The 27,015-nt window shown below is 42.7% G+C and overlaps 1 protein-coding gene across 2 annotated transcripts in view; it reads right to left on the bottom strand.

Moving 5' to 3' along the window:
- Nucleotides 1-4,179: 4,179 nt before the first annotated feature.
- washc5 (WASH complex subunit 5) overlaps nt 4,180-27,015 on the bottom strand; it is a 67,072-nt gene continuing 44,236 nt past the window's right edge. For both annotated transcript variants that reach the window (XM_078539963.1, XM_078539964.1), the window contains 9 exons: nt 25,122-25,284; nt 22,681-22,783; nt 17,523-17,602; nt 14,737-14,840; nt 12,094-12,223; nt 9,705-9,801; nt 6,262-6,418; nt 5,918-6,005; nt 4,180-4,801 (listed from right to left, as the gene is read on the bottom strand). In XM_078539963.1, the coding sequence (XP_078396089.1) occupies nt 4,745-4,801; nt 5,918-6,005; nt 6,262-6,418; nt 9,705-9,801; nt 12,094-12,223; nt 14,737-14,840; nt 17,523-17,602; nt 22,681-22,783; nt 25,122-25,284 (979 nt within the window). In that variant the 3' untranslated portion in view covers nt 4,180-4,744. The remainder of the gene's footprint in view (nt 4,802-5,917; nt 6,006-6,261; nt 6,419-9,704; nt 9,802-12,093; nt 12,224-14,736; nt 14,841-17,522; nt 17,603-22,680; nt 22,784-25,121; nt 25,285-27,015) is intronic.

The raw sequence follows: 27,015 nt of genomic DNA, 5'->3' as shown, positions 1-27,015 counted from the left end.
CACCTCCCCATGCCCACAGAAGATGCAACACCTGCCCCTTCACTTCCTATCTCCTCACCGTCCAAGGGCCCAAACACTCCTTTCAAGTGAAGCAGCATTTTACTTGCATTTCCCCTAACTTAGTCTACTGCATTCGTTGCTCCCAATGCGGTCTTCTCTACATTGGAGAGACCAAACGCAAACTGGGTGATCGCTTTGAAGAACACCTGCGGTCTGTCTGCAAGAAAGACCCAAACCTCCCTGTCGCTTGCCATTTTAACACTCCACCCTGCTCTCTTGCCCACATGTCTGTCCTTGGCTTGCTGCATTGTTCCAGTGAAGCCCAACGCAAACTGGAGGAACAGCACCTCATCTTCCGACTAGGCACTTTACAGCCTTCCGGGCTGAATATTGAATTCAACAACTTTAGATCTTAAACTCCCTCCCCCCATCCCCACCCCCATTTCCGTTTCTTCCCCCTCCCTTTTGTTTTTTCCAATAATTTATATAGATTTTTCTTTTCCCACCTATTTCCATTATTTTTAAATCTATAACTGTAATACCCTGTCAGTCTTTCCACCCCACCCCCACTAGAGCTGTACTTTGAGTGTCCTGCCATCCATTCTTAATTAGCACATTCTCTTAGATAATATCACCACCTTTAACACCTCTCTGTTCCTTTGTCTGTAACATCTTTTGATTATCTGCTCCTATCACTGCTTGCTTGTCCCTACAACCACCCCACCCTCAACTTCTCTCCCGCCGCCCCCCCCCACCTCCTCCCCAACCTTAAACCAGCTTATATTTCACCCCCTCTCCTAACTTCACTCAGTTCTGCTGAAGGGTCATGAGGACTGGAAACGTCAACTCTTTTCTTCTCCGCTGTTGCTGCCAGACCTGCTGAGTTTTTCAAGAGTAAAGCATCGCTAATTGAATGGCCTCAATAGACCATTGACAGGTCGGCGGGTGGACAGCTGATTTTGCTGTGCCCCCGCCTTCCTGAATATTTAAATGGGGTGGGGTGACATCGGGGATTCCCCCCAACGTTGTCCCGCATCAGCGAGCGGGCCCCGCCCCCTTCTTGCTGACGGAAAAATTCAGTCCTTGAAGTTTATCACTATCACAGTTCGTTGTACTTCAAAGTTTTGTGTCACACCCAAATTTTGAAATTGTGTCCTGCACACCTAAATCTAGCTCATTAATATATTTCAAGAAAAATAATGCCCTGGTATAGACTCCTGGGGACCCCACATATACCTTCTTCCAGTCTGATAAACAACCTTCACCACTACTCTCTGTCTGCGGTCACTCAGCCAACTTAATATCCATGCCGCCAGTGTCCCATTTATTCCATGGGCTTCAACTTTGCTGAGAAACCTGTTATGTGATACTTTATCAAACACTTTTTGGAAATTCACGTACACCACATCAACCATCTGTTACCTCATGAAAAGACTCAATCCTGTTCGGTAAACATCATTTGTCTTTAACAAACATGAGCTGGCTTTGCCTGATTAATCCACGTTTGCAGGTGACTGTTAATTCCGATGATTGAGGATAGCCTAATGGAACAGTAATTGGCCACATTGGATTTGTCCTGCTTTTTGTGGAGATAGAACGTACTTGGACAATTTTCCACCTTGTTTGGTGGATGCCAGTGTTGTAGCTGTACTGGAACAGCTTAGCTGGAGTTGTAGCTATTGTTCCAGAGCACAATTCTTTAGCACGCAACTGAGATGTTTTTAGGGCCCACAGCCTTTGCTGTTTCCACTGTGTTCAACCAATTTCTTGACATTACTTGGAGTGAATTGAATTGACTGACATCTGTGATGGTGGATGGATCATCCACTTAGCACTTTGGGCTGAAGATGTTTGCAAATGCTTCAGCTTTGTCTTTTACACTCACATGCTGGCCTCCCTCATCATTGAGATGACGTTCATGGAGACTCCTCCTCCCATCAATTGTTTAATAATTTTTATTCGTTCGTGGGATGTGGGCATCGCTGGCTAGGCCAGCATTTATTGCCCATCCCTAATTGCCCTTGTTCAGAGGGCATTTAAGAGTCAACCACACTGCTACGGGTCTGGAGTCACATGTAGGCCAGACCAGGTAAGGAAGGCAGATTTCCTCCCCTAAAGGACATTAGTGAACCAGGTGGGGTTTTACGACAATCGACAGAAGTCATCAGACTTTTAATTCCAGATTTTTATTGGGTTTAAATTTCACCATCTGCTGTGGTGGGATTCGAACCCTGGTCCCCAGACCCGGCCCTGGGTCTCTGGAATACCAGTCACACCTTACACAATTTCTCACAACTTCTGAGTTCACCACTTCTAGCACCTATCCTCATCCTTTTGGAACACCACTTGTCAAATTTTGCCAGTCTGAGCGGTTACCCTTAGTGCTTAACGTTTTGTCTCCGGCCTATTATCCAGTCTGCTGCCAGTCGCAATTCTACAGGCTGACTTTAGTCATGGGTTTACAACTTACTATGCATTACCAAGGCCTTATTTTTATTTGAGTAAAGATGCGATTACTGTTCCTTTCACTGAAGTTAAGCAAGTTAGGTTAGTTAAGTTAGTCTATAGTACCCTGGATGTGTTCTCACTTTTTAAATACAGGAGTTGCATTAACTGTCCAGCAAACCTCTGGCACTATTCCCTTTCATGAATGTTCATACAAATGTAATAGTCCCTCTGCTATCTCTTAATCAACTTCTTTGAATATGCTTGAATACATCCATCTGGATTGGGGATTTTATCTTCTTGAAGTTTGATTAGTTCATTGTCTCCCCCTGTATGTCTTAACTGTTATTAGAAGAGATCGATAAAGATTAACGTGCCCACCTTGTTCGACTGCCTGGTAAATATGGGTGCAACTTAGCTGTTCAATATTTATGCCATTTCACTGTCATTGCCTGGAGTTTATCATTCATCGTTAGTGACCCTATTCCTTTGTTGTTGATTTTTTTAATTAATATTCATTGATAATTTAATTTCTTAGCTCTTGTGCTTTTCCAGTTTTTTTTTCCTTTTTAACCTTTACATATTTCCTTTTGTCATCCTGTCCATTGTTGTCCATGTATTCACCCTATGCCTTTTCCTTCAGATTCAATTTTGACCTTGTCTCTACTCATTCATGGTGTTTCATTGTTGGTTAGTGTAGTACTGATTCAGAGATACGGGTGGGGTGAAATGCTCTTGGCAAAAATCAACAGGCAGCTCTACACCTCACCCAATATTCTTGACATCAGTAACCAATTTCACCCCCGTCATTCAACATTATAAGCAGGCTTCAGCTCCACGAAAAGCTTGGGATAAACCTACCGGATAAAAGTCGTATAATTTAAATCAATTCCTTCCTCTGATGAAATTTCCATCAGCAGAGGATCCCTTCTGACTTTCTTTGGACATTTATTTTGTCTTTTGAGTGCAGAACAGCAACTTCCCTCTTTTCAAATTGGATTTGAAAGAAATACTTAAAAAAAAACTGCATCAGCTATTAACAAAAAAGTTCCCAGGACATCCATAGCCTCACTACCTGTAATGGTCTCAATACGGCCTTACTGCAGCTACAGCGAAACATGCCTACTTTTATATCCCCTTTCCCTTGCAATAAATGTCAAGGGGACATTTGCCACCCTAATCACTTGCTGTAACTGCACACCAACTTTTCGTGATTCATGTTATCTGAAAAGGAAGAATGTGCAGGGTTACAGGGAGAAGGCAAGAGAATGGTACCAGGTGAGTTGCTTATTCAGAGATCCGGTGCAGACACGATGGGCAGAATGGTCTCCAGTGCTGTAACAATTCTGTGTTTCTGTGATCTAAAGCAGCAGGTTCATTACATGGAATATGTGTCCTACAATCTTCTCTCTAATATAATGTCAGCGTAACACAATATTAACTATTCGTAATCTATACTAGGATTTAAAAGTTATGTGGAATAGCAAAATAACTTTCTGAATAACTAGATTTATTCCATGATAAATCTGTTAAGGTCATATTCGAGACTGCCATTTACTCTCCTGCATCGTGATCTCTGCCTGCGTGACCATTTACCAGGGTGCAAATTCAAAGGAATGATAAAGACAAAAACTCCTTAATGTGAAATTGCCATCAACTGAACATTGTTTGTGGGGCAGTATCCAATTTATACTACAATGTATCTTGGAAAACCAAGTTGCACACAACACAGCATAATCAGAAAGAACTTTTAATAGCTGTACAGTCAAAAATCATCTACATTTCTAGTGTAAAAATGGTTTTGTTTGAAGGAAGGTCAATTTTTACCCTTCCTAAACAAGGCAAGTCATTCAATTTTGTTTGAAGTTCCAGTTTTTAATAGAATACAAATTGTAATGTTTTAAACAAAAAACATTAATTTTGCATAATTTATGGCTCACTCAAATGCAATACATTACAGCCATGAAATCTTGTTTAATAATACTTCAAGTAATCATTTTTTTTTTCACAATTTACTTGAATCAGAATTTAGGTTATACATAAATTGGAGCTGTAAGATTTTATTTAGAAAAAGAGGTTACAGCAGATAATCTTACCATCATTGCAAGTACAAAATGTGAATTCCTCTTGGTACTCGCACAATTTTCTTTCTTGGTAAAATTCTCAACAGGAGGAATTTCACCCTTTCTGTGTTTTAGTACTTCCCAAGACAGCCTTATTAATGTTAACCAAAGATATTTCATGGGCATTAGTACACACTCCACTTCATTGCAGACTAGTATCTTCATCTCAGAAATCATTATAGAGTTGTCCTGAACTCATCAAAGATGAAACTAGGGACATGTGCTTCCACAACCTAGCAAGGAAGGAAAAATAATGTTGGTCAATTCTTTTTATGAACTGCTGTACATCAGCACCAATTTAAGCTGCCAGAATAATTAAGCAAGGACAACCTGGTCAGCAGCCTTCCACAACAGCACTTCCGAGATGTCTTCCCCCCCCACCACCCACCCCGCCACCCATGCTTGTGGACAGACCGGAGGTGTTCTGCAAAGCAGTCACCCAGTCTCAGTCCTCTACATCGGGGAGACCAAACGCAGGCTGGGTGACCTGTTTGCGGAACACCTCCGGTCTGTCCGCAAGCATGACCCAGACCTTCCGGTCACTTGCCATTTCACCACACCACCCTGCTCTCGTGCCCACACCTCCATCCTTGGCCTGCTGCAATGTTCCAGTGAAGCCAAACGCAAACTGGAGGAACAGCACCTCATCTTCTGATTAGGGACTTTACAGCCTTCCGGACTTAACATCGAGTTCAACAACTTCAGACCATGAACTCTCTCCTCCATCCTCACCCCGTTTTTTATCCCCCTTTCTTCTACATTCGTTTTTATTTTTATCCACTAGTTTTATTTTTATCCATTTAACCCCTTTTTTATCCCATTTTCTATCCTTTTTTTCCCCCCACCCCCATCCCCTACAGGGTCATCTGTCACTAGTTCCATGTTGTTCTTTCACGCAATGCTGTCCTTGTTCTGCTTTTATCACATTCTGCTTTCTTACCTTTACACCACCATTAGCACCTTTTTTAGCATTAACCACTGCCAATCCCTTTGTCCTTTAGTTCATGACATCTTTGCCAATCCCTCCTTTGTCCCCACCTATCGCTGGCCTTCAACCCAGCTGTACCTGCGCACCACCCTTAAATAGTATAAATTTCATCACATTTCCACTTCTGCTCAGCTCTGAAGAAGAGTCATACGGACTCAAAATGTTAACTTTGTTTTTCTCTCTGCACAGATGCTGTCAGACCTGTTGAGTTTTTCCAGCATTTTCTGTTTTGAGTAGGCTTGACCTATATTCCCTAAAATGCTTCTGGAATTCTAGAACTGAAGGACCATTATCTTAATCCTGGGTAGCGCAACTTCTTCCTGATGGATTGCAATACTCATGTTAATGAACATTTCTCTACCTTTCTGGATAACTTTGCGTAATAAACATAATTTTCCAAGAACATCAAGGCAGCCACAGCATCTGCAGGCATTTCTGGGATTTTCTGACTACATAAGCAAAAGGGAAAAAAAAAAATGTACCATTGAGTTAAAAAATTTGTAAATCACACATTTAAAATATCATTGCAATAAAATGCTGAACTGTCAGCGCGAGGTTGAATTTTACAAACTAGTTCTGTTTTCATTTCTGCAGTGGGAAATCAGAATTTTAACCATTTAACTGCTTTGTGAAACGGTTCAGTGAGTAAAGTGAGCCAGCGCTGGGCCTTTCCCCCCAACCCAAAGACAACGTGATAATCCTTACCTGGTGGTGCACTGCTCCACTGTGGAACGAACAAACTGGCCAATCAAGGCCAGAAAATGTTCCATGTAACGCGAGTGGAACTGCTTGAGCAGGGTGACCAGCCCGACCACCAGGGGTGGCCAATCTATGGGATCCGTCGATTTTTTACACACCATTCCTGCATACAAATCAAAACACAACGCGACGGTCAGACAGTCCTAATGCTTTTACACGATCAATTATTTGTGGCTTGAAAACATGCTTTTTAAAAAAAAAATCTTGCTCTCAGACACAAGACCGACAAACTCTCAGCACTACTTGCAGATACTAAAATCAAGACAATATGTGGATTTTTTTTTTTAAATTTACCATATTCTCTGGATTCCTGTTGAAAGCCATATAAACTCGAGTGTTTCTCAATTTTTAAATTAATTTCTTATCGTCTTTAATTTCATTACATATCATTCCCAGCTACGGAAACTGGCAAACTGACATATTCTCAGCTTTCGGACAATATCGTTTGGATTTGATTGCAAGATGTCTTTCAGCCAGTTGGTCTCGTTTCTCTGGCAGTGCTGCAGATGAACTCATGCTAATCATCGGGGTGGCTGTAGAAATTAAAATCAAACCCTCTGCGTATTTGGCTTAATTCTGTACTTCATGTCAGCTGTGTTTACCATGGAGATTATACAAAACAAGATAAACAAATTATATCTTGGTAAAGATAATGCACTGCAGACTTGAGTAGTCATCCTCTGGAGTAAGAGAAAACTTGATTGAAACATATAAGATCCTGAGGGGTCTTGGCAAGGTGGATGCGGAGAGGACGTTTCCTCTTGTGGGAGAATCTAGAACTAGGGGTCACAGTTTAAAAATAAGGGATCGTCCATTTAAGACAGGGATGAGGAGAATTTTTTTCTCCCAGAGGGTCATGAGTCTTTGGAACTCTCTTCCTCAAAAGGCGGTGGAAGCAGAGTCTTTGAATACTTTTAAGGCGGAAGTAGATAGATTTCTGAGAAGCAACAGGGTGAAAGGTTATCAGGGGTATGTGGGAATGCGAAGTTGAGGTTACAATCAGATCAGCCTTGATCTCACTGAATGGCAGAGCAGGCTTGAAGGGCCAAGTGGTCTACTCCTGATATAAGGTGAATGGGGCAGGGGTGGGAGAAATATATATATATATATATTTATATATATATATATATATTCACTTTACCAAATACAGCTAAGAGCATAAGAACATAAGAAATAAGAGCAGTAGGCCATTCGGCCCCTCGAGCCTGCTCTGTCATTCGATTAAGATCATGGTTGATCTGCTTGTGGCCTTAGCTCCATTTTCTTCCTTGCGCCCCCCCCCCACCCCCATAGCCTTCGACTCCCTTAATCGAAAATCTGTCTAACTCAGCCTTGAATATATTCAATTATCCAGCCTCCACTGCTCTCCGAGAAAGAAAATTCCAAACACTAAAGGCCGTCCGAGAGAAGAAATTCCTCCTCATCTCGGTCTTAAATGGGGAGACCCCTTATTCTGAAACTGTGCCCCCTAGTTATAGATATCCCCAGGAGGGAAAACATCCTCTCAGTCAAGCCCCCTCAGAATCTTATATGTTTCAACTGATTGAAACAGTTGATATATATGCACCACGAGGTACAGAAGTTTATTCGGAACAGCAGCAAGAATCCCGAGATTAACCCCACATTCAGTATTCATCACATTCGCACAAACATAAGCAGTGACAAGTATACAGGGGCTTGACTGTTACGATTTCTCGTCATTCATATGCCGCTTTATTTGTTGCTTAACTACATTAGTTCCACACCAGGATGCTGTGACATCAGTAACATCACAGAATTGTTACAGTGCAGGAGGAGGTCACGTGGCCCATTGTGTCTGCACTGGCTCTCCGAATGAGCAACTCACCTAGTACCATTAACCTGCCTTCTCCCCATAATCCTGCACACTCTCCCTTTTCAGAATAACAGTCTGATTCCCTTTTGAATGCTTCCATTGAACCTGCCTCCACCACACTCTCAGGCAGTGCATTCCAGACCCTAACCACTCGCTGCGTTAAAAACATTTCTCCTCGTATCACTTTTGCTTCTTTTATCTGCTTTACTAATTGTTCATATGTGGAGCTGAAAGTGGAACAACCTTCAAGCTTTCATGTTGGAGGCTGCACAGAAGAATCTTGGTCCAAATAGGAACATGGGAAGTTGCTCCTATAACAATCCTTGGCCGTTCAGGAGTTAGCAGGGAGGGGCTACAAAATGTTAGCTCCCAAATCATTTTTAGCATCCTGGTCATGCCCAACACTGACTCAACAACATCGCACAGCGATCAAATATTTGCAATAAGAGGCACAAAGAAGGCAGTAGCACCTTTTACTGTAACTGGAAGCAAATATATGAATCAATCATTGTACAACGAAAAATTGTACCTGCACCTGTCTCCACCTTCACATTAGTTACGGCACTAAACTGTGATACAGATTAAAACAAAACTCACTTTATGCATTGCTTTTTACTACTACTTTTCAACTGTAGTTTCATAGATTATTTTACACTGGCCAAACCTGCAGGGAAAAAAATTGTACAGATTTTCATACTTGGGACTAGGTAGTACCAGAACGCCGTTAGGAAATTCTTATGACTGTCTACAACCAATTGTGCGTGCCTCTCTCTCTCTCTCTCTCTCTCCCCCCCAAGTATTTTTTTTACGTTGATCTTGAATCTTTAATTCTATTTTCCTAATTTTATAATATCTGTGGACCATGCAGCTACCCTGGCAAGAATTATTTCTGAAGCCAGAATTTCAAAGGTCTGAAAGAGGTGCCTCCCAATTGTTGATTTTTGACTTGTTTTTTCCTGTGGCAATCTGTGATTTTCAACTTTGGGCGTCCTCACAGCAAGTAAGCGGGATTCAGAATTCAGTGGAATGGAAGATCTAACTTGCACGCTACCACTTTCTGTTTGAGCAATAGAGGCAGCAAGCAGGAGACTGAGATTAGACAGGCTGTCTTATGTGGGATTAAACACTGGCACAGTCTTCAACAGGCCACATTCCCTGTTTCTGTGCTGTGACATTCCGACTGTATGAGATTGGCCATAGCTTCAAACGCCAACCCCATCTGTCCCCAGCGAGGAGAAATGAGAATTCTCAGCCAAGCCACAAGATGGAGCACTGTCTATCATCTAGGGGGAAAAACTAAACCTGGCATTCCAAGAACCTTCCCCTGAAAAACATAAAGCAGCATCAGATCAATCATAACCAAGGCCGAATCACCCACACCATCTGAAGGAGATGACAGAAAAAGGAGTAAATTAGAGAAGGGACAAGTGATTGACAGTTAAAATTAGTAATCAAAAGCATCTGGTTCTCATTGGTGAAAAGATTTCAAAACACAGATACCAAATCTATTTTGTGCATTTTATAAAATGTGCAGCAATTTCGCAGACGGCGTTACCTTGGTTCTTCACATATTGCACTTTTGGCAGCTGAGAGATCAGGAACAGAAAGTTCACCACGGGAAAATATGGCAGCCTCTTTGTGGTAATGTAAATCTATAAATAAAAAAGGGCCAGTAAAAACACAACTCATCTCAACAAGGGCAAGAGAGAGTTAGGTCTCATGTGACAACTTTTCCCATTTAAAGATGTGCTAATTCTAATCATAATGATACACGACCAGCCAGGGCTTGAGAGTTCAAATCTCACTGTGGCAAATTGTGGGTGGCATGAGAAAAGGTTGTAAAAATCCAACTGGTTCACTAATGCTCTTCAGTGAAGGGACTGAACAGCACTATCTACATGTACGAGTGATTCTAATCCAGAGTGACCAACCAACCTGGATTGTACAGGTTTGTCCTGTAATGGACACTATTATGCCGTGTCGGAGATTGAAGCTTCCTGGACGCTGTTTATCACGTATTACAGGTATCTAAATTTCCCGCGCGTGCAGTATGCATACACTTGTTTGAACTGATCCCAGCTGCCTGATTGGATAGGTTTGCAATGCCAGGACCCCACCACCCATCTGACCCCGCCTAACAGATTCGGCAACAACCCCTACCTGCTCATATGGTCCCGCACACCGAAGTGTCCCTTAACTTTCTCCCCGAAAAAGAGTTGGTCACCCCGTTCCAATCCCACATCTTGTGTGCAATGCCCCCCCCCCCCAGGGCAACTCATCAGTGTCATGCACATTCCAAAGAACACGCTAACAAAACATTCATGCTCGCTCTGTTTAGTTGTACTTAATGCGAAGCTCAATATTTTATACTGAACTATTCATTTCACTCTCCAAAATGGGATGATGGAATATGTTAAACAAAAACAGAAACAGAAATACCTGGAAAAACTCAGCAGGTCTTGCAGCATCGACGGAGAAGAGCACAGTTGATGTTTCTAGTCCTCATGACCCTTGAAGGGTCAGGAGGACTCGAAAAGTCAACTGTGCTCTTCTCCGCCGATGCTGCCAGACCTGCTGAGTTTTTCCAGGTATTTCTGTTTCTGTTTTGGATTTCCAGCATCCGCAGTTTTTTGTTTTCATGATGGAATATGTTCTCGCTCTGCCAACTGCAAGGCTCCTAACCAAAATCTGTTTGAGTTGCAGCCTAATTCTAAGTGGTTGTGGGAGACCACAGCGAAGAAACTGCTGTAATTAGGCAAAAATTAGCCTCAAGTCGACTATCTCAGGAAGAGGCGCCATAAGCAGAACCGATGTGGTGAATGGATATGTTACACGTTACTCATGATATCTTGGGACCAAGGAAAGGAAGGTTTATTCTGCAACAAAACCTTGCTGCACCTGACTTCACTTACTTGATGCAGATAATGGCTGCATCTTAATTACTCAGCTTCAACTTGTCAGGCACAAAATGAGATATTTTACAAGCCATCTCTAATGTCCTTCTGACCTTAAAGGAAGCTTAAGTCATGAATTGTATTGGAACACTACCATCACCTACAGCTTTAACTTTAAGCCTTGATATAAAATGACATATGAATTAATAGCTTCGAGCTACTCCCGTCTTCGTTGCTGGTTGGACCATTGTGTAAGAGCTGATCGACCTGCGTTGGTGAGTAAATGTGCTGTGGTACTGAACTATGTTGACAAGGAAGATCCCAGATTTAAACTTCTGGTCTACAACAAGTAACCCAATGTCAGCTAGCACAATAACGGAGGTTCACAACTGGTCTCCGAGTACTCAAATCAGAGGAGAAAAACAATAGCCACGGATTCAAGTTCACCATCAGCGAACCTTGAGGGAGGGAGTGCGTACACAGCTAGATCTCACAGCCGGAATGTCCCACAGTGGAACAGGTTGCTGGAACTCACTCTTCAGGGTTAGTTAGAAGAATGGTTAATTGGCTGAGATACCCCGCTGGTGTACCTAGACTCTAGCGTGAGTTACCAACTAGAGGGCAGAAAGTGGTGGGGCGATGGGGCGGGGGTGGAATAGGTGAGGGGGAGTGAAAAAAAAACACAGAACAGCATCACAAATTGGCATGGATGAAAAAAATTCATGAAACCAACTGTCAGCAGCATGCGAGGAAATGCTTAAAAGCACGAATGAGTGAAATTCCATGCAGTAAAATCAGAACGGCTAACATTTCTAAAAGGTTTTAAACAAAATAAGTAAGCCTACCCCAGAAACTCAAATACGTCACACAGTACATTACTGACGACCCAACCGTACTGACTAAACTAGAGAGGCTAAGCGTTGATGCTAGAACCTGCACTCATGAAGCCCATTTAGAGTGAGCATTTCTAATGTTCCATCAAGCAGCTTAGGTTGAATATTGCATGGTTATTCAGAGACTATTTAAAGTATTGCCTCCTCCTAAACTTACCTTGCTAAGGGGGTTGTGAATGCCAGCAGCCTCCATGTAAGCTGTGATTTCATAAAGCAGCGTGTTATCATCTTTAGGGTATGGTAACGTAGGATCCTGATAATGTGCTTCAACATCAGCTAACAGGGATCTAAAGAGAAAACACAATCCTGTATGTTATAGAAGGACTCCAAAAATTTACAATTTCTATTGAAAGTACATGTAATTTAATACTGTTTTCCTTTCAGATACATAGTTAAATCAAACTCATTTCTGTCTGTTCAAGTTGACATAAAATGTCCCATGGCGCTATTCAAACAGGAACAGGGAATTCTCCCAATCACCTGGTCAACTTTCATCCCTCTAACAAGCCAGCAAAATGGATTAATTCGTCATATATCTCACTGCTGTTTGTGGGACCTTCCTGTGAACAAATTGGTTGTATTTGCCTATGAGGAGAGATTACACTAACAAGGGTTGTATTCCCTGGAATTTAGAAGTTAGGGAAGTTTTGATCTAAGCTTTCAAGGTATTAAGGAGAACAGATAGGGGACAGGGTGAGAAACTATTTGGACAGTCTAAGACAAGGGGGCATAGTCTAAAAGAAAGGAAGACTTGCATTTATATCGAGCTTTTCACAACCACAAGGCATCTCAAAGCGCTTTACAGCCAATTAAATACTTTTCGAAGTGTAGTCACTATTGTCATGTAGGAAACACGGCAGCTAATTTGTGCACAGCAAACTCTCAAAAACAGAAATGGAATAATGATCAGATAATCTGTTTTTGTGATGTTGATTGAGGGATAAATGTTGGCCAGGCAACCAGAGACAACCCCCGCCGTTCTTCTTCAAAATGGTGCACTGGGATCTTTCACATCTACCCGAGCAAGCAGATGGGGCCTTGGTTTAACGGCTCATCAGAAAGACAGCAGTTTCAATATTAAAGTACTCCCTCAGTGCTGCATTGGAGTGTCAGCCATGATTTCTGCGCTCAAGTCCTGGAGTGGACTTGAACTCGGAGGCGAGATTGTTACCAACTGAATCACAACTGACACCTAATTAGACCCAGACCTTTCAGGAGTGAAATTCAGAAACATTTATATGAGCAAAGGGTGGCAGAAGTTTGAACTCTTTCATGCAAACAACAATTGATGGTAGATCATTACATCTGTTAGGAAATAGAGATGATTAACTAAGTTATATTGGTATATGTGGGATTAGGAATGAGTTTTAGCTTTAATGTTTAAGTTTGATTTATGTTAAGAAAAGGTCAAGTTGAGTTTTAGTTTCGCAGACCTTCTAGTCATAGGAACTAGAGGAATCCGGAAAAGGTCCTGTTAAGTGAAGTTAAGAGTGAGGGGCAGAGAAAGGCTCCAAGCTGGGGCAGAGAAAGGCTCCAAGCTTAAAGCTCCAAGCTGCAGGAAGCAGAGTCAAAGCAATATAAAGGCTTGTGAGAAGACAGAGGCAAAGAGACAGCTGAAGGTCTGTAACTATTTGCTATGGGCATGTGAAGCAGTGGTGTACTGTTGACGGCTGAGTCAGTGAAAGAGAGTACGTGGGAGAAAGCTTGAACGCATGAGGTGACCCAGGGAAGAAGAACATCAGAAGGAGAGTTTGAAACCCTGGAGGTGAACCCTTGCGGAAGGCGTCTGAGAGAAAGTATCGGTTTGGGAGAAGATTCCAAAGCGAGGTCTTGGAGAGTGGAGATTGGAAACCCTCGTGTGAACGACGGAGTTCAGTGAGACTAGTTGGCTCACGGTGTGACACGTGTCTGGCAAGGGGGGCGGGGTGGAGGGGGCAACTGAGGAGTGATCCAGAGCATCTATCTGGGTTGGCATCTGTCACTTGCTTCCAGAGTGTGGTGTGTCTGACCACAGGTCGTCTTACTGTGTACTTATTGTGAACATTAGAGTGTAAGATAGCTTTTGTAACTTGTGTTACCCTTACAAATCTGTATGTATCTGTAAAGGTATAGCTGTGGGTGAAGGAGTATTGTAATATAGTCCATCTTTTCATGTTAAATAAATATTTTCTTCTTTTGTTACTAGTTCATTAACTGACTCTGGTGACTGTTCAGTAGCTACTCACCATGTATCTAAACAAACAAATAAAAGTTAGGATCTATCAAGTTGGGTTCCACCCTGGGATCAGGCTTGCCCAGTTGTAACATCAGCTGAGATCATAACACATCATGCAAATTTTAAATCTGAGATTACAAGACTTTTATGAGACAAATGTATTGAGGGGTATAGGGTATAGGCGGGTATATGGAGTTAGGTCAGAGATCATTCAATGGTGGAACAGGCCAGAGGGGTTAAATGACCAACTCCTGTTCCTATGTTAACAGCAGGAAATACAATTCAAAAGCAATTCATTGGTTCTGAAATGCCTGCTTCAGATTAGCTCCATGGAACAAACGATCCCAGAACTCAGGGAAGGTAATCAAAAATCAAAATCCAAACATTGACCTTAGTGCCAAAAAGATAACTCAACTGCTCAATACCATGCAGTAATGGTACCTAATCATACCATTCCTGTTAGCAAGCATGACAGCCACTGAATGCTTCATGCACTATTGTCGAATGGAAGTTGGATATAAGGGACTGTGAAGTGCTCCTATAAGCATTCGTGTTTGTTGTATACAGGTTGGCAAGTGTTCTTACTGGTTAAGATTTTCCAGTGATGCTGCAAGGTGCTTTGAGTCAAACTTGCACGAATAGCTCAATTCGTTGGCAATCTGCTGTCTTAATATCTGCATCTGTCCCACCTACACATTAAAAATAAGTAAGACAATAAAAATTAATCACGTAATTAAACAAAATAGATTAAGACAGGATTTAACTACTGGATAAGTATTCATAAATTTAGCAGTAAATATAACGGATAGGTTTAAACTTCCTCCAATCTAGTAATAATCAGGGTTTTTCATTCTTTCCATTTGCAATTCCACACGGTTTCAATTCACTGTCGGCAAATGCACTAATAAATCAGTCACTTTATGATGTGTAAACCAGACTTTAAAATATTTTACATTATAACCAGCTCATAGAGTTTAACTGTCCAAGTGAACAGGTTTTGAGTCGAGTTAAAATCAGGCCCCAAGTTAAACATTCAACATTGCAGAAAAATACTTGAAAAAAAAAACAAATTTTGTTTCCATGATTCACCATTCTGACCCCACCACACAAACAAACTTCTCTAATTAACTGCACATAATGATATAGGAACACACGAATTAGGAGTAGGCCACTCGGCCCCTCAAGCCTGCTCTACCATTATAAGATCATGGTTGATCTGATTGTAACCTCAACTCCACATTCCCGCCTACCCCCGATAACCTTTCAACCTCTTGCTTATCAAGAATCTATCTACGTCTGTCTTAAAAATATTCAAAGGCTCTGCTTCCCCCGCCTTTTGAGGAAGGGAGTTCCGAAGGCTTATGACCCTCTGAGATAAAAATAAGAAATAATAAAAGGATAAATACTCCTCACCCAAGCCACACACACACACATACTGCACAGGAAGACATTGGGCTGGATTTCTTGATGCAGTGATATATTTGGATTGATCTCTGGGACTGAGATGGCTCAAGGTTGTCCAAAGGACCCAGTGGCATATAAGTTCAGTGATGTTACTTTAACAGCTAGTAACAACGCATTGCTACCTATTGAGATAGGCTGCAAGCCTACATCTGACATAGCTCCCCAACAGCCTCAGTGGTTGAGGACCTGTGCGGTGGGTAAAGTAGTGACTACACTTCTAAAGTGCTTACAAACTCAACTCCTGGAAGCACTCAGCAGGTTAGGTAGCATCTGTGGAGTGAGAAACAGACTGACCTTTTGTCATCCAGCTAAAACTCAGTTGCCCTCTCTACAGATGCTGCTTGACCTGATTATTTTCAGCATTTTCTGTTATTTCTGATTTCCAGCATCCGCAGCATTTTGCTTTTGCTCCAAAAATACTTAATTAGCTGCAAAGTGATTTGGAACATCTTAAGGTGATGAAAGTAGCCATGTATTGGAAACCAGCATTTTGTGTGACAACTCACAATGATCCTTCAAATTAACTTTGCTCATAATCCTCAACCTAACCACAATACAGGCAGATAGATTATCTTTTACTATCTCTCTATTGATAAACTTGATTTTTATGCAACAAATTGCAAATATTGAAGGGAGCAGGTGAAACTCCCCAAGTACAAGGTGCCCAGCCTCTCACCTGTATAGAGAAGGAAAACTTAAAAAAGATGAATGACAAAGGAAACTTCAAAATCCAGGTGTCTCGTTCTCTCCCAATGGGTGTAAGACAAACTGATTCATCAAAGCAATGAACGAATCAACACATTAAAAATGCACACCAGTTCTCTGCAACTTCACTTTACTTCCAAGGGCAGCTCTCAAAAAAAAATCTACCTGATGTTATTACATTTTACGAGATATACCAATCTTTCCTTTGTCAGAGAGAATGACTGAATCATCAGCTCCAAATTCTCTGGCCAAGCCTTTCTGGATGACGAAGGAGATTTACAAACCAGCATCTGGACAAGTTGGCTGCCATTTAAAAAAAAATCTACTCCCGCAGAAAGTTTAGCACCTTCATTAGCTTTGCCAGAGGCGGAATTCAGAAGGTCATCTTGGGGAGGAGTGCAAGATCATAAACTTGCACTGTGTCAAAGCACCACACTGCTCCCTGACACTCATACTCCCAACTAAACAAGAACACATTTAAAAATAAAAGCAAAATACTGCAGATGCTGGAAATCTAGAACAAAAACAAAAATACCTGGAAAAACTCAGCAGGTCTGACAGCATCTGCGGAGAGGGACACAGTTGACGTTTCGAGTCCGTATGTCCCTTCATCAGAACGAAGACATATAGAAATGAGATGAAATATAAGCTGGTAGAGGGGGTGGGACAGGTAGAGCTCGATAGGGGGCCAGTGATAGGTGGAGGCCAAGAAGAGACTGCCAAGGATGTCATAGACAAAAGGACAAAGGGGTGTTGACGGTGGTGATATTATCTAAAGGATGCGCTAATGGGGACATTAAGGGTAGCAAGCAGTGGCAGATGGCCCTAGTGGGGGTGGGATGGGGGGAAAGGGATCGAAAAGGGCTAAAAGGTGGAGATGAAACAATAGATCGAAATAAATTTAAAAATAGGAGGAAAAAGAAAAATATATTTGTAAAAAAAAAATTATAAATTATTGGAAAAAGGGGGATCGGCAAGGGGGTGGGAATGGAGGAGAGAGTTCATGATCTAAAATTGTTGAACTCAATATTCAGTCCGGAAGGCTGTAAAGTGCCTAGTCGGAAGATGAGGTGCTGTTCCTCCAGTTTGCGTTGAGCTTCAAAATGTTTACTTACTGTAAAGTGGAAGGTTCCAAAAGCACAAAACAAATTTCAAGTAGAAAACCCAACATAAGCAATGATGTATGAATGCAAAGCGATTACCTTTAGAATGGAATCCTGGTAAGATGACCATATCTTCTGGGTTTTCGCCACAGCAGCAGAATACACTTTGCTGGAATTCGCTAATGTTCATGGGATGAAAAGTAAACTACAGTAAGGCATCCAAAAATGAATATTTGTGCATTACTTTTTTCCCAAGTCCTTCTCTTCCACATTTATTGCATACTCTTATTATTTTTCCCCCCACCGAGACAGAATCACCATGGCCCCTCTCCACTCTGAAGCAGCAAGAAACCTGACTCACTGACTCTTTACCGAAGTATCCTGATGACTTCTATGAGGAGCCAGCAAGAGAGCAGATTTTATGGGGACCACCTGATGGAATCATTTTACTCCCGCAGTGTTTCTGCAAGATGCATGGTGAGTAGTGTTACCATTCGAACCATCTCCCAATGCTCACTGTAAAAGGCATCTTCCACAAACAGTCTCACACATTCTTCGATCCAAAAGTTAGGTGCAATCAATGGGACGTAGCGCATCTCAAGTTTTTTTCTGCAGAATTATACCAGATGCGGTGTGGTCAGCAACTGGATGGCGTAACTTAAGATCACCAGCAAAAGAACACAAGGATTGGGAGAAACTGTTGTACACAATAGGTTTGCTATGATTGTGGAATGTCCTAGCAGAAACAATGGTAAAAGTAAATTCAACAATAGCTTTTAAAATGGATAAATACTGGATAAAGAAACATTTAATGGGTAAAGAAGAAAGGCAACAAGAGTAGCACTAAGTTAATAGCTCTTTGAGGAAGCTTCAATGGGCTAGAGGGTCTTTTTCTATGTACCTGGATTTCTTCAGAGCCCAGTATTTATCGCACAGAAGCAGGCTGATTGGCCCAACTGGTCTATGTTGGTGTTTATGCTCCACACAATTCCTCCTCACACCCAACTTCTCACCCCATCAATATATCCTTCTATCCCTTTTTCCATCATCTAGCCTTCCCTTAAACGTATCAATGCTATTCACCTTAACCACTCCACGTGGTTGCATGTTATAACCACACTCTGAAGAAGTTTGTCCTGAATTCTCAGCAACAATCTTATATTTATGACCCCTAGTTTTGGTCTCACACAAAAAGTGAAAATCTGCTCGACATGTCTACCCGATCAAACCAATTTATAATCTTCTCTTATCGGGCCAACTATCAGCCTTCCCTTTTCTAAAGAGAGCAATCCCAGCTCAGAAAACAGCTGTTTTTAACCTTTATATTTAAATGTTTTTGTGAATCCAATGCAAGAAGTCATCTTATGATTTACAATCCTTTAAAATTCTTGTGATGGCATTGAAGTATACGCCTTTATATTCAAGAAGTTCATCTAATTTTAGGTGATATGATGGTAAAGCTGGTCTAAATGAACTCAAGAAATGGCCAACACTGACTGTATCACAGCCTGTGGGGCCCCAGGATACAGGACTGTGAATGAAAACAGTTCAAAGACACATTGGGGTGGCAGGAACGTAGAAATGCATGAGTCTGTATATGAATCCAATACCCTCATACGTACAGGCTTCACTTTCTATTACTTCTGTGTTTGGAAAGTAAGAGAAGTAACTAAATTTCAAACCAACAGGCTTTTGGGCTTCTACAAATATATGTATATTTTTTTTTATTCATTCACAGGATGTGGGCTTCGCTGGCTGGGCCAGCATTTATTGCCCATCCCTGGTTGCCCTTGAGAAGTTGGTGCTGGGCTGCCTTCTTGAACCGCAGCAGTCCATGTGGTGTAGGTACACCCACAGTGCTGTTAGGAAGGGTGTTTCAGGATTTTAACCCAGCGACAGTGATGGAATGGCGATATATTTCCAAGTCAGGGTGGTGAGTGATTCGGAGGGGAACTTCCAGGTGGTGGTGTTCCCATCTATCTGCTGCTCCTGTCCTTCTATGTGGTAAGGGTCATGGGTTTGGAAGATGCTGTCTAAGGAGCCTTGGTGAATTCCTGCAGTGCATCTTGTAGATGGTACACACTGCTGCTACTGTGAGTCGGTGGTGGAGGGAGTGAATGTTTGTGGATGTGGTGCCAATCAAGCAGACTGCTTTGTCCTGGATGGTGTCCAGCTTCTTGAGTGTTGTGGCAGCTGCACTCATCCAGGCAAGTGGGGAGTATTCCATCACATTCCGGACTTGTGCCTTGTAGACAGGCTTTGGGGAGTCGGGAGGTGAGTTACTCATCGCAGGATTCCTAGTCTCTGACCTGCTCTTGCGGCCACAGTATTTATATGGCTAGTCCAATTCAGTTTCTGGTCAATGGTGACCCCCAGGATGTTGATAGTGGACGATTCAGTGATGGTAATGCCATTGAACATCAATGGACGATGGTTGGATTCTCTCTTGTCGGAGGTGGTCATTGCCTGACACTTGTGTGGCACGAATGTTACTTGCCACTTGTCTGCCCAACCCTGGATATTGTCCAGGTCTTGTTGCATTTGGACATGGACTGCTTCAGTATCTGAGGAGTCGCGAATGGTGTTGAACATTGTGAAATCATCAGTGAACATCCCCACTTCTGACATTACGTTGGAAGGAAGGCCATTGATGAAGCAGCTGAAGATGGTTGGGCTGTGGACACTACCCTGAGGAACTCCTGCAGTGATGTCCTGCAGCTGAGATGACTGACCTCCAACAACTACAACCATCTTCCTTTGTGCTAGGTATGACTCCAACCAGTGGAGAGATTTCCCCCTGATTCCCATTCTCTCCAGTTTTGCTAGGGCTCCTTGATGCCACACTCGGTCAAATGCGGCTTTGATGTCAAGGGCAGTCACTCTCACCTCACCTCGGGAGTTCATCTCTTTTGTCCATATTTGAACCAAGGCTGTAATGAAGTCAGGAGCTGAGTGGCCCTGGTAGAACCCAAACTGGGCATCAGTGAGCAGGTTATTGCTAAGCAAGTGCCACTTGATAGAACTGTTGATGACCCCTTCCATTACTTTTCTGATCGAGAGTAGACTGATGGGGCAGTGATTGGCCGGGGTGGATTTGTCCTGCTTTTGTGTACATGACATACCTGGGCAATTTTACACATAGCCAGGTAGATGCCAGTGTTGTAACTGTACTGGAACAGCTCAGCTAGGGATGCGGCAAGTTCTGGAGCACAAGTCTTCAGTACTATTGCCAGAATATTGTCAGGGCCCATAGACTTTGCAGTATCCAGTGCCTTCAACCATTTCTTGATATCACGTGGAGTGAATCGAATTGGCTGAAGACTGCCATCTGTGATGCTGGGGACCTCTGGAGGAGGCCGAGATGGATCATCCACTCGGCACTTCTGGTTGAAGATTGTTGCAAATGCTTCAGCCTTATCTTTTGCACTGCTGTGCTGGGCTCCTCCATCATTGAGGATGGGGATATTTGTGGAGCCACCTCCTCCAGTGAGTTGTTTAATTGTCCACCACCATTCACAACTGCAGAGCTTAGATCTGATCCATTGGTTGTGGGATCACTTAGCTCTGCCTATCACTTGCTGCTTATGCTGTTTGGCATGCAAATAGTCCTGTTAATTAGCTTCACCAGGTTGACACCTCATTTTTAGGTATGCCTGGTGCTGCTCCTTGCATGCCCTCCTACACTCTTCATTGAACCAGGGTTGATGGTAATGGTAGAGTGGGGGGTATGCCGGGTCATGAGGTTACAGATTGTGTTCAAGTACAATTCTGCTGCTGCTGATGGCCCACAGCACCTCATGGATGCCCAGTCTTGAGTTGCTAGATCTATTCGAAATCTATCCCATTTAGCACAGTGATAGTGCCACACAACACGATGGGAGGTATCCTCAATGTGAAGGAAGGACGTCGTCTCCACAATGACTGTGCGGTAGTCGCTCCTACTGATACTGTCATGGACAGATGCATCGGCAGCAGGCAGGATGGTGAGGATGAGGTGAAGTATGTTTTTTTCCCTCTTGTTGGTTCCCTCACCACCTGCCGCAGACCCAGTCTAGCAGTTATGTCCTTTAGGACTCCGCCAGCTCGGTCAGTAGTGGTGCTACTGAGCCACACACGGTGATGGACACTGAAGTCCCCCACCCAGAGAACATTCTGCACCCTTGCCACCCTCAGTGCTTCCTCCAAGTGATGTTCAACATGGAATAGCACTAATTAATCAGCTGAGGAGGGCTGTATGTGGTAATCAGCAGGAGGTTTCCTTGCCCATGGTTGACCTGATGCCATGAGACTTCATGGGGTCTGGAGTCGATGTTGAGGACTCCCAGGGCAACTCCCTCTCGACTGTATACCACTGTGCCGCCCCCTCTGCTGGGTCTGTTCTGCCAGTGGGACAGGACATACCCAGGGATGGTGATGGTGAAGTCTGGGACATTATCTGTAAGGTATGATTCCGTGAGGATGACTGTTGCTTGACTAGTCTGTGAGACACTTCTCCCAATTTTGGCACTAGCTCCCAGGTGTTAGTAAGGGGGACTTTGCAGGCTGCGATTGCCATTGTCGTTTCCGGTGCCTTGGTCGATGCCGGATGGTCTGTCTGGTTTCATTCCTTTTTTGTATCTTTGTAGCGGTTTGTTACAACTGAGTTTCATTTCATTTCATTTCATAATGCCATTCCAGAGCCATTGCTGTAGGGTCTGGAGTCACATGTAGGCCAGACCAGGTAAGGAAGACAGGTTTCCTTCCCTAAAGGGCATTAGTGAATCAGATGGGTTTTTACAACAATCGGCAATGGTTTCATGGTCATCATTAGACTTTTAATTCCAGATTTTTATTTAATATTGTGGCGGGATTCGAACCCAGGTCCCCAGAGCATTACCCTGGGTCTCTGGATTACTAGTCCAGTGACAATACGCCATCACCTCCCCATGAAATATGAAATGTCATAATGAAATGTTAGAACTTGCAGAGAAGCAGAAAATTAATGAAATTCAAATCCTGGCCTGTTTCCAATTAACATAATATGAATTATTTTGTTTTTAATCTTCACACAATCTTCTATCTTGAAAATTTACATTTCTCCTTTAACCATTTTTTATCTATGCTTTCCAAATTATTTTTCCATTCACATAACGTACACTTTCAATAAGTTATTAACTAACCAAGCACATTCGATACTATAAAATCAGTTGGAAAAGATAATGCCAGAAGCTGCCATAGAATACACCCTCTGAATTCATTCCTCTTCTAAATGGCTTACCTACGATTCCTTTTACTGGATTTACATGAATCTGAAAGGGTTTAATCGTGTCCATCACGGCCTTGTCCCTGAGCACATTTCTATGAAGCATATCGAGGAAAATCTAGAAAACAAAATAATTATTTTCCCAGGACCAGAATCAATAATCCTGCAATCCTGGATTCTGTTTGCTTCACAGTGCTGTGCAAAATCTTAAACTAGGTGACTAAACAAGACATTCCGCATTGAACAAATTTAACAAGCAGTTAGTCTGTTTAAAAGTAGCCTTGCACTAAATCATTGCTTTCTGCTCCTTCTTGTTTGAACACGAAATGGAAAGCATTCATACTTGCACCAAAATTCTGAACATGAGTCGAAAGAATCCATTTACAATTTTTCAACAAATAGCAGACAGAGGAAATCTCCCCCCCAACAAACCACCAAAAAATGTCTTGTCTTCAGGAACTATTAATATTGATATTGCTTTCCCAATCTATGAGCATATGAAGAAGGGTAAGTAAAGACCATGTAGCCTGCCCTATCCATAGTGCAGCATACATGCACCACCCCATTACATAGCCTCCTGAGAGAAGCAGAAAAACAACTTAGAAAAAACCTTAGGGGGAAGAAAAAAGAGGAAATTCCTCCCCAACCCCTAAAGTCAATCAAGCCAAGTTCCACAGGATTGCAGTAACTGCTATCACTAGTTACTGCTAACACACCCATCTGCTGTAACTCAGGATATGTTCTCAGGAACCTGATGAGCATCCTTTGGAAGGTTTATAGCAAATCCCTACTAACTGGATGCTCTGACAATCTATTGTAGTGGTTGATAATTCTCTGTCAAAAGAGTTAATTTTCCATAATCTAACCCAAGTCTATGGTCCTGATTTTAACTAAGGTTGGAAATTGGGTGAGTGGGGGCTCAGACAAGAGCCAAACCCCTGACCTCAGCAACACGAGGCCCGGGCAATTTCAACACCCGGAACTGATTTGCATGCCTCCTCCATCAGGAGGCAGCAAGCTGACATCAATCGGAGCCTGCTCTGCCCATTTACAGAAGGATCCTGTTACCTTCTCTCACCTGCTCAGGTGAGCAGGTTAAAATCATAAACTGCGGGAAGGGAGTGGTACACCCGCAGGTCAAGTCTCCTGCCTGTTCAACTGGTTTCCTCCAGGTTAGCAGAGTTAAAATCACCCCTTGTATTTTCACATTTGGTTCGAATAGCCAAACAAAATCCATTCCCTTTATCATTTTAAAAACATAAATTACACTCCTTTGAAGTCTACAATTAAACACTGGAAAAAAAATCTCCAGTTCCCAGAACCCATAAGGATCGTGACAAGCCGCAAGGCTAAATATCATTCTGGCTGCCTTTCTCTGGACTTTTCCCAAGGCAGTGATAAGGGGAAGTGGTGGCAGTGTAGTCGTATTGTCACTGGACTGGTATTCCAGAGACATAGGGTAACGCTCTGGGGACTTGGGTTCGAATCCCAACATGGCAGATAAAAATCTGGAATTAAAAGTCTGATGATGACCACGAAACCCATCTGGTTCACCAATGCCCTTTAGGGGAGGAAATCTGCCATCCTTACCTGGTCAAGCCTACAGACCCATAGCAATGTGGTTGACTATTAGCCTGTCCTATCCATTAGGGATGGGTAATAAATGCTGGCCTAGCCAGGGACACCCACATCCCATGAACGAATAAAAAAAAAAAATGTACCCAGCATTTCTCATTTTATTTTGAACTATATTGTAACAAACTATGAGCTTTTCCTATGGCCTTGCAACAGTGGACATGAGTTTTCAATTTTGCATGAACCACGACAGTCAAGTCCCTCTCCTGTGCTGTAGTTCCTAGGAGTAACTCCGTATGGTAGGTAGGTGAGTAATTAGCCATAGTCCATGAGGGACCGTAGGCATATTAGAGAGAAACAATCAGTTATATAGCTTGAGGGCCACCACTCTGCATCAAGCATTGGACAGGTGAGGAGGAAGATCCCAAATCTACCTCAGCTGGAATGGGAAACAAATTCATGCTGTCGGCGTCACTCTGAACCACGGGCTAACGCATCTGAGCTAACCGGCTCCCTACCCTTCATGGTATTCATACTAAAATTAGCAATGAGTTGATCAGATAAGCACTTGAATTGCCTGGGAAGTACTGAAGAAGAGTTGAAGTGGATGTATGTGTAGAGAGAAAAACTGCTTCTGCATCCCTGAACGCTGGAGTACATTATTAACACTGTCCTAAATGGGTTCAGGCAGAAAAAAAAAACCCATGAAAGAAATAAAAATGAAAATCATTATCCCGACTAACAGCAGCAGGAAAAACACGAAGATTAAAAAAAAAACACAAGTCATCAGACACAGCTAAGCACTGATACAAGGGCACAGAATCACACCAGAATTAAAATACGAATGTGCAAATATCAGACCTATAACAGGGCCATCTTACCTGGATCTCCTTCACAATCATGAAGCACAGGAGCCTGTCCAGCCCGTTCAGTCCAAATGTACCTAAAGAGTTTTGGATTTCAGAGAAGAGCTGTTTGTTGGTCACTTCCTGGTGAGTCTTCATGTCGTACCACGTGTTTATCTGGTCAATGTAGCAGGTCGCTCTAAGTGAAAAGAAGTAGAAAGAAAGTATTGCCTTTCTTCACTTTAGAAGTATTAGTGGTTAGAAAATGGCCCAATTAAGAGTACAGAGGCCTGGAGTTCCTCATTTTCTGCTCACATGTCAGTGTCAACTGCGCAGCGTCGACTGAAATAGCGGAAAAGGTCACAGAACTTAAAACACGAGTTAGGCCCATAACCATTTACATTTGAATTTCTGCAATCTTTTACCCTGCTTTAAAAGTCAATTTGCCCAGAGCAGTTCCCGCCCACACAACAGGCCATGCCATGGTGACTCTCTACCAGCTGCACCCAGATTCTTGGCCATACAGGTACCCCATGGTCACACTAATCCAGTGTTAATAACACAAGAACATGAGAAACAGGGGCTGGGGTCGGCCATTTGACCGTTCGAGCTTGCTCTGCCGTTCAATGAGAACGCAGCTGATCTTTTAACTCAACCCCACCTTCCCGCACTGTCCACAATCCCTAAATTCCCCGAGTACCCAAAAATCGACTGGCCTCTGTATTGAATAGACTCAATGACTGAGCATCCGCGACACTCTGGGGTAGAGAATTCCAAAGACTCACAATCCTTTGAGTGAAGGAATTTCTCATCTGGGTCCCAAATGGCCATTGTGGGTGTAAGGAGGAAAGTTGAAGTTTGCCTTTCGCAAGCAGCATATCCTGGGATTGCCATAATTTTACTGTACCTTATTTGCACTTGAAGCTTTACAGAAGGCCTAATGCTCATACTGATGCAAAATTACTGCTGCAAACTATACTCAATAAAAAAGTACAGTTTAAAGGCCGATTACAGAATCACAGATTGGTTACAGCACAGAACGACGACATTCAGCCTGTCGTGTCTGCTCAAGCTGTATGAAGCAGCTGTGTTATACAATAGCGATGGAATCAGAATGCTTGGAAACTGGGTTACATGTTGACAACTTGAATTAGATCAGCATTCATAGCTCCATTTCTTTCTGACCCATTACCCTGAGCATCTCTGCAAAAGCCAACCCACAGCTTTAGTGGCTTCACTCCATTGAATAGCACAGATTAAGTGTCAGCTGTGTCTCAGTTTGCAGCACTCTCGCCTCCGGGTTCAAGTCTAACTCTAGCGCAAAAAATTCTAGGCTGACACTCCAGTGCGGCACTGAGCAGGTGGTACATTGTTAGAGTTGGATCCTTTCTGATGAGATATTAAACCGAGGTGCCATCTGCCTGGTCAGATGGATGTAAAAGATCCCAATGTGCTATATCCAAGAAGAGTGGCAGAGTGATCTCTGGTATCCTGGTTAACATTCATCCCTTAAATCAACAGATTGCCTGGTCATCCCTTAAATCAACAGATTGCCTGGTCATCCCTTAAATCAACAGATTGCCTGGTCATCCCTTAAATCAACAGATTGCCTGGTCATCATCACTTAGCTGCTTGTCGTAGGCAATATGGCCACTGTGTTTCCTACGTCACTTGTGCCACTTTGAAGTGATTACACTTCAAAAATACTTCATTGATTGTAAAGTGCTTTGAGGTGTCCAGTGGTTGTGAAAGGCGCTATATAAATGCAAAACTTCTTGGCGCTGTCACCATTTGGATTTATACAAGGCATACGTTTTAGTCGAGGTAACAGCTCACTTTTTCAAACTCATTCTCAGGTGTGGGCATCATTAGCATTTACTGCCCATCCATTGTTTCCCCAAGAAGATGGTGTGGGCCTACTTACTGAACC

This window comes from Cetorhinus maximus, chromosome 4 (genome assembly GCF_964194155.1).
Source record: "Cetorhinus maximus chromosome 4, sCetMax3.hap1.1, whole genome shotgun sequence".
NCBI lineage: Eukaryota > Metazoa > Chordata > Chondrichthyes > Lamniformes > Cetorhinidae > Cetorhinus > Cetorhinus maximus.
The sequence above is the reverse complement of the archived record's forward strand: the minus strand, read 5'-3'. Positions and strand labels throughout refer to the sequence as shown.